An 8,636-nucleotide genomic window follows, 5' to 3' on the forward strand; every position below is an offset into this window, starting at 1 on the left:
TTTTGTTAAAGGTGGTTTTGTTAGATTCTGGGCTTTCTATTAAAGAAGTATAAACATATAAACAAATATAAATAATGATAGATATAAGGAAATTTTTTTTGTTAAACAGTTTGAATTTTATTGACCTCCCAGTTTTTTACAAAGTTAAATTTCAGGTCACACCTCTAAGAGTTTTCTGTACTATATACAGATCATGCAGAATGAGTATGAAGAGATACAAATTAGTCATGCCCAAAGATTACTAGAACACAGTCATCTTCATATAAACACAAAAAATTCTTATGATGATAGCGGGGACTATCTGAGCTTTCTGAGACACTTTCCATAGTGGTTCAAGGCACAAAATGTACGCCATTATGAATATCCACATTCTAGACTTTGTGCCTCTGATATAGCCCACCCAAGATTAAGCTGCATGACTGCTAGAAAACTAAATAGATTCAATAAGATTCAGTCTTTTGGGTGAAAAGCCGCAGACCTATAAATATCAAGTAAATAATTACTCCAAAATATGGAGAATACAAATACAAGCACTTTATTTAAAAAAAAATTTTTTTTTTTGGTTTTTCGAGGTAGGGTCTCACTGTAGCCCAGGCTGACCTGGAATTCACTATCGAGTCTCAAAGTGGCCTCAAACTCATGGTGATTCTCCTACCTCTGTCTCCCGAGTGCTGGGATTAAAGGCATGTGCCACCACACCTGGCTAAAGCACTTTATTTTTAAAAAGCAAACACAAGATATAGGTGTAAATCCAAATGTGTTTAACTGCTTCCATTTTGGACAATTAAGAACCTATACAAGTTTGTTCACAGAAGTTAATCCATCACTAGTCTTTACTAAGGAAAATGATTTCTAAAAATTTAACGTGGTTTTGAGTAATTCACATTTATATAGAAACCTAGAGACCAATAATATCCAATAGCTTCAGAAGATAAAACTAGATTCTTTAATGTCATCAACTTTACCAGTGTTCGTCCAAGTCTGTTTAATATACACTCAGTGAAAATATACTCACTCTATAATTTCTTATAAAATAGCAAGTAAGGAGTAGATGTAGAGGGGGAAGAGAATTCAGAAAGTCCTCTTCAGTCACTTTCACTTCTGAATCATCAAAAAGCAACCACTTTCCCTCACACTCCTTTAAACTCTGTACTATGTATGAGATCTTGTTCTCAAATCCACTCATGTGAATCTGGATCACTGGATTCCTTGTTTCCAGATTCATGGGTCCCATTTGTATCATTCATTTCAGAATTTCTATTCTCGGCACATGCTGTGCTGGCCGCCTTATCAGGATTAGATGTTTTGTTGTACAGCTCGTAATCTGCTTTGCTCTTCTGTCCTCCAAGAAGTCCAATAGCTTCTATGTTTTTCTTGTTCAAAACTTTACTAGGCTGGGCATTTCCACCAACTCTGATTGATACTTCATCATAATTTTCAGCCACACCCATTACTTCTTCCTCATTCAGTGGTTCTGACTTACTTATTTCACACATCTGATCAACCACAAAATTGCCCTTGTCTAGTTCTAGACTATTGAGGTCAGTCACTTTAACAGAAGCAGTGTAATGTCCACCACTAATTGTAATGCCACTATGCATCACAACAGCAAACAGTCCATAGCTGTCATTTGTTGGCTTTGTGCTCCATTCTTCTAGTGACAGTCTAGGGGGTGTCAACAAAGCAGTGTTGATCTTGGAAAGTCCACCACCATAGCAACCAAACTCCAAGCCGCTAGCAGCAAAGCACTTCAAGTGAATAGTCACCACCTCAGGCATTTTATCAAACAACAGACTTTGCCCCACTTCATTATAATGATGGCAATTCTCACAGAAATATTTATCTTCTCCTACAATCCTCTCCACTGAAGCAAACTGTGAAATAGCCCATCTCAAGGTCTTCATTTCTGTTTTGGGCTCTGGAGAAATGTCAGAGCTCTCCTCCATGTCAGAGCTCTCCTCCACTTTGGAAGGTTCATCTTTTTGCATGGGCACACTAATATCCTGAAAGTCTTCTTTTCTTTCTGTTAGACTCTCACATTCCAAACAGCGAGTCCTTAATACCAGCTGACCTTGAAACAATTTCTCCACTAGCTCAAAACCAATCTGCTCTGCACCTCTGTTTATAGGCTTAACTCATCACCATTTTCCATTGTACCATTCTCAGGAGACCCAAGTCCACAACCATCAGGTGAGCTGTTACTTTCACACTTCCCTTAGTCCTCTTCAAGGTCACACTCATTTTCTTTAGATGGTCCTTTGGATCCTGGGTTTGTGGTTCTTTTTTCCAGACTACAGAATTTAGAAAGAATGCTGGGTTGCTTTGTTGTGGACTTTAACCAGTTTGTTTTAACTCTTGATTTATTTTGTGAAGGATTTTGCACTCTCATTTTCAGAAACACACTTGGGGATTATTTTGGGAGGAATCTCTAACGTATCACCAGCAGCTTTTCTTTTCAGTCTAGTCTGTCTCTGGTTCTCTTCCGATGGCTGATTTTCTTCTTCAGGCTACCAAATTCAGTGTCACTTTTTCTTTTCCTGTGCCCTTTGGGGAGTTTTTCTTTATAGTCCTCAGAATTTCTCATATTGTCTGCCTCCAGGCTATTAACACCACTCATTTCCTCTTTCTCATCAAATTTTTCTTATACCTTAGTAGATAATTCTGTCATAGTCACTTCTTTTTTTTTAGAAGTTGGCATGTTTCTTGAATGCTTCCCAAAATGCACTGTATGTTGCAGTCCGGTTCGTATTGCTGGTAGAAATCACCCAACCAAGGGCAGCTTCTGGGAAAAAGAGTTTTATTTTGGCTTACAGGCTCAAGGGGAAGCTCCACGATGGCAGGGGAAAACGATGGCATGAGCAGAGGGTGGACATCACCCCCTGGCCAACATAAGATGGGCCACAGCAACAGGAGGGTGTGCCAAACAGTGGCATGGGGAAACTGGCTATAAAGCCCATAAGCCCGCCCCCAACAATGCACTCCCTCCAGGAGGCATTAATTCCCAAATATCCATCAGCTGGGAACCTAGCATTCAGAACACCTAAGTTTATGGGGGACACCTGAATCAAACCACCACACTGTAGTACTTCCTGTGCATCATGCTGTAGATGTCCTTCATGCATAGGGTTCAGTTCCCTGAGAGCTTCTTTCTTCCTTGAAATAATATTAAATAAGTGCTTCACTCCAGATTTAAAACCAGGACAAAAATATAATACCTGCAGAGTACTATTGAGATAGCAAGTATTACCAAGATTATTCAGTCCTACAAACAGTAGCAAGTTTTCTCTCTTCTCACTACTTGGTTGATTGCAGAGCCTCTGTATTCAGAAGCTTTTTCTTCATTTTCTTGAGAATGTAGTCATGGCCTGAAGCGAGGTCCGTGGTGCCGCTGCCGGGGAGAGCAGCCGGGCCACAGGTGTGAGCAACAGGTGAGCCCTGGGCGGGCGGGTGGGCGGCTCCCGACCCCAGGGAAGGCTGGTGGGATCATCTGAGTAATTGCATGTTCAAAAACCTAGTGATGGGCTGGAGAGATGGCTTAGCGGTTAAGCGCTTGCCTGTGAAGCCTAAGGACCCCGGTTCGAGGCTCGGTTCCCCAGGTCCCACGTTAGCCAGATGCACAAGGGAGTGCACGCGTCTGGAGTTCGTTTGCAGAAGCTGGAAGCCCTGGCGCGCCCATTCTCTCTCTCTCCCTCTATCTGTCTTTCTCTCTGTGTCTGTCGCTCTCAAATAAATAAATTTAAAAAAAAAAATTAAAAAAAAAATTAAAAAAAAAACCCAGTGATGATCATGCTTGAACTGTTCTAGGAGCAGCATGGCGGTACACACTTATGATCCCGGGGAGAATTGCAAGCTCAAGGCAAGCCTGGGTTACATAGTGAGACCTTGTTTTGAGACAGACAGGGAAAGTAGAGAGGTAGAGAGGTACACTGTGCATTCAAAAGAGTGGTCCAGGTGTTCAGGGTCCTGTACAAAAAATGATTTCAGATTTTATTCAGATGGAGAGCTACTGGAAGGTTTTCTGGTTTCCTTGCAGAAAAGAGGCTAGAATGAAAGCCTGAAGGCTCTTCAAAAGGTTATTGAAAAATGAGATGATAATACTTGAATTATAGTGTTAGAGAAGATGTGGTGAAATCTTTGAAAATAAAGCCAACAGGATCCAGATATGAGAGTTGGATTTTTAGTGGCAGGGGCAAGGGATGTTCAAAATGACTCCATCTAGAAGGTAGAGAGGTAATATAACCAAGACCCTTAAAAAAATGATAATGGGCTGGAGAGATAGCTTAGCCATTAATGTACTTGTCTGCAAAGCCAAAGGACCCAGTTTCAATTCCCTAGGACCCACGTAAGCCAGATGCACAAGGTGGTGCATGCATCTGGAGTTCATTTGCCATGGTTGGAGGCCCTGGAAAGCCCTCTCTCTTTCTCTCTCTGTCTGTCTGCCTCTTTTACTCTCTCAAATAAATAAATGAAAACAATTTTAAAAAAAAGATCAAATTTGACTAAAGTGACTCAAGGCATGTTCTGGGAACCTTAGGTTCCAGGTGTGAGTTTAGCCTCCACAATAGACATGGTAAGTGGGCAGCCAGCTGACTAACTGGAATTCAGAGTAGTGGATGAGGGTTTAAACATTGGCTGAGAGTCTTAGGATATAATGTTGGATGGAATCCTCTATGGAGTGTTTTAGAGGAAAGACCCAGCCCGAAACATGGGATATCCAACATTTAGAGATTGATAAGGCAAAAGACCCTGAAGAAGTAGCCAATAAGATTTTTCTCAGTTTCTACTTTTCTTATAAATTCTTTTTTATTTTCTTTTAACAGCTTTAATTTTTTTCACTGAAAGCAGCTTCTCATTTTATTATATTATTTTTTTATTAAGAACACATTTTATATGGATATATCATGTGTTGGTACCATCTGCTTCCTCCTCCCTGCCCACATTCCACTGGGGCCCTTTCTGTGGGGTTGCTGGTATTCCACATGGGATGGAGGGTCATGTGTTGTGGGAGCAGCAATCAATTATTGGGGGGAGGCAATGCCTGTGAGTATAACGTCCCAACCTGTGGCTCTTACAGTCTTTCTGGCCCCTCTAACACAAAACTCCCTGACCCTTGGTGGATGTATTTTAAGTCTACTTCACTTATAAGCTTTTAGGAGCCTCTGAATTTCTACTAGGAGTTGAGTGTCCTCAGCAGCTGTCTCATTTGCCCTGGCTCACCATGGAAGCAGTACTCTTGCTGATCTCCCCAATTCCTCTGTGGTTTCACCTGGACCTTGGCTGAAATACAAGATGTTCTTATAAATTATTAAGAAGATTTCTGAGTCTGAAAGGAAACAATTTACTGAGATAGTATTAGAATATATTAAATGGGCATTTGTATTCATATCTTACGAAAAAGCATATGAGGTTTCCAAGAAGAAAATGAACAAAGATAGAGATTGAGTTTTTTTCTTGCTTACCACCTTCCCCAACTCTCAGCCTCTTGGCATCTCAGTTATTTCTGAAATGAATTCTGCCATTAAATGAGGATGAGTTAAGATTAGCTGGACATAGAACATTCCCTCGAGCTGTTCAGCAGGAGGTAAGACCAGTGTCATACAATATTCTCTTCAGGAACCAATGTGCTTCCTGTGTTATGCTAATAAGACTTGTGCAAATTCCTATGTAATCTTCTTAGGCTTGGCTAAGAAATTTGCAGAGGAATTTGATGCTGAACTAATAATATTAAATTTGAGGTTGACATTTATATGGCTTTTAATGTTACTAGTTGTTACTTTATTTGTATTTTATTATTACATTACTGTTTAATGTAAGCTACCTCAGATCCTCTCTGGAATGAGTTGTGATGTTAGGAGAAATATAAATTTATATGCTGTCAGAATTTATAGCTATATAACTTCATTTCTATTTTATTTTTATTTATTTATTTGAGAGAGATAGAGGGAAGAGGCAGATAGGGAGAGAGAATGGGCATGCCAGGGCCTCCAGACATTGCAAATGAACTCCAGATACATGTCCCACCTTGTACGTATGGCTTACATGGATACTGGGAAATTGAACCTGGGTCCTTTGGCTTTGCAGGCAATTACCTTAGCTGCTAAACCATCTCTCCAGCATCTTCCTTTGGTTTTCATCTAAATTTTATCTCTATGGAACATGTAACCATTTTAGGAAGGTGTGAACAGAGACATACAAAAGTACAGGCATTGATACTTTTAAAAACAATCTAAAACATAGTTAAAATAATCTTTTCTCAAACATGAAAAAGATTATAAAGTAGTAAAGAATTATGAGACAGAAATAAAGTCAAGAATCCATTACAGTGGACCAGCCCTGAGCCATTTTCCCCTGAAGACACAAGCTGTGCTTTGACCATCAAGATTTTCTGGTACAAAATAGGACAAAACAGAACCAGACTCAAACCTAGGCAGGGGAGTCTGACAGGAAACCTTCCCTTCAGCAGTCTGGGATCTAAGATCTCAGAGTAAAGATGAGAACTTGAACATTCTAAAGAGAACTCAGACATGGTAGGACTTTCCCAAATTATCTCCAGACTTCACAGGTTTTTATCTGTATGTCTGCTGTCCATCAGGAATTACACTCTACTACTGAGATTTCCAGACAAACTCCTTCTAGTTGTTTCTTAACGTGTCATTTCCAAGCTTCTAATTGAAAGTAGCACCTAATACTTCCACTTTTATTTCTTTGGCCAAGTCAGTGGAGGTGAGGAGTAGAATGATGTCAGGAAGGGCCAAGAATAACTGGTATAAAATACTTCCTACCAGCTGGGAAGGAAAGGTAACATGATGTGATTATGTTTTTATTAAGGAACTGTTGTTTTCACTCTCATGGGCCAAGTTAGTCTCAGGAAACTCATGGCAGGAAAAGGTAGAATAATAAATAGCAAATGCTAATTTTAATGTCCTTTCTAGAAATGGGTGGCAGTAAGTTATATATTAAAAAAATTAAGTCTTGATGCAGAAAGAGAGATTGCAGGAGACATCTCTACTCCCAGGCTTAGCAGTGACTGATGCATTGTTTATCAATATTCTGTTTTAGAGGAAGATGATGGTGTTGGGCCACCCAGTGAGTGTGACCTGAATGATGAAGAGTGTGAGCTCACAGACGAGGATTCTGACTGGAATCCAGGAAAGGAAGATGAAGAGCAAGAAGATGTAGAAGAGCTTTTACAGGAAGCAAAAAAGATTATGAAAGGAAAAAAATAACTTCTGTAATAGTAGAAGTCTCACATATATATTTTTTCTATGGGAAAAAGTCAGGAACTGATTAGCACTTAAGTGGTTGTTTTCCTTCTTTCCATAAGTCTTGCAAATGGCCTTGAGACATCAGCCCTCAGTGAGCCAGGTTGTTTTGTTTCCTTTTTTAAAATTCCTATTTGCAGCATCTGGAACTAGCAATCAGACAAAGAAGTTAAAGAGTAACTGATATTTTTCATATACTTTGAATACTGGTAATAAAAAAACATAAGTTGCACAAAACTTTGGTCTTTTATTCAAAGATGCTGTTTTTAATTTTTTTGTTTTTATTTATATTTATTTATTTCAGAGTGACAGATAGAAAAAGAGGCAGAGAGAGAATGGGTGCACCAGGGCTGCCAGCCACTGCAAATGAACTCCGGATGCGTGCACCACCTTGTGCATCTGGCTTACGTGGGTACTGGGGAATCAAGTCTCGAGCCAGGGTCCTTAGGTTTCACAAGCAAGCGTTTAACCACTAAGCCATCTCTCCAGCCCTCAAAGATTCTGTTTTTAAATAATACTCTGCACTATGACCAGGTGAGTTACATGATGGGTGGGCAATCATACCTCATTCACTGCTGTTGAAAGAACTCTTCACATAAAACAAGCTTAGAAAAATTACAGCCATTATATATATAATGAGTGCTATTCTGATGCCCTAGATGTGAGGTTTGTGATTTCATTCACTATTTTTACCCTTGGAAACCTATGGAAAATATTGCCAAATGATGTTGAAAGTAGATCATGTTAACCTATAGAAGAGAAATGCTCAGTTTGTAAGAAATAGTATTGTGTGTCTGAATTTAAAGGTAGGCAAAATCAAAGAATATGAGTTTTAAAAATTCTAACCTTATGTGATTATTTTGATTTTCACTATACTGCCTTTATGTTAAGACTACAGCAATGATTTAACCAGTTTTCTCAAATGACATTTTAGCCTTTTGAATGCAGAACAAACAAGTCAATTGTTTGCCATTGTTTAGAATGTTGGCCTATTCTAGGTTAATGAAATATATTTCTGTATCTGTGATCCTAAAGCATTCTAATCCTCATAGTAATCTTCATTTTAGGCAATTTAGTTTTTTAAAAATTTTTTTGTTTATTTTTATTTATTTATTTGAGAGCAACAGAGAGAGAAAGAGGCAGATAGAGAAGGAGAGAGAGAGAGAGAGAGAGAGAGAGAGAGAGAGAATGGGTGCGCCGTGGCCTCCAGCCACTGCAAATGAACTCCAGATGTGTGCACCTCCTTGTGCATCTGGCTAACATGGGTCCTGGGGAATCAAGCCTCAAACCGGGTTCCTTAGGCTTCATAGGCAAGCACTTAGTGATTAAGCCATCTCTCCAGTGCCAATATAGAAGTTTTAAGAGCTTTGTGTT

The 8,636-nt window shown here is 39.4% G+C and overlaps 1 protein-coding gene and 1 pseudogene across 1 annotated transcript in view; one reads left to right on the forward strand and one right to left on the reverse strand.

The window, feature by feature from the left end:
- The window catches only part of Aplf (aprataxin and PNKP like factor), a 103,722-nt gene extending 96,244 nt beyond the window's left edge, over positions 1-7,478 (forward strand). The window contains exon 8 of the mRNA XM_045152205.1: positions 7,060-7,478. Coding sequence (XP_045008140.1) covers positions 7,060-7,226 — 167 coding nt within the window. The 3' untranslated portion in view covers positions 7,227-7,478. The remainder of the gene's footprint in view (positions 1-7,059) is intronic.
- On the reverse strand, positions 1,004-3,349 carry LOC105944292 (annotated as a pseudogene).
- Positions 7,479-8,636: the final 1,158 nt, after the last annotated feature.

Source organism: Jaculus jaculus, chromosome 6 (genome assembly GCF_020740685.1).
Source record: "Jaculus jaculus isolate mJacJac1 chromosome 6, mJacJac1.mat.Y.cur, whole genome shotgun sequence".
NCBI classification, from domain to species: domain Eukaryota; kingdom Metazoa; phylum Chordata; class Mammalia; order Rodentia; family Dipodidae; genus Jaculus; species Jaculus jaculus.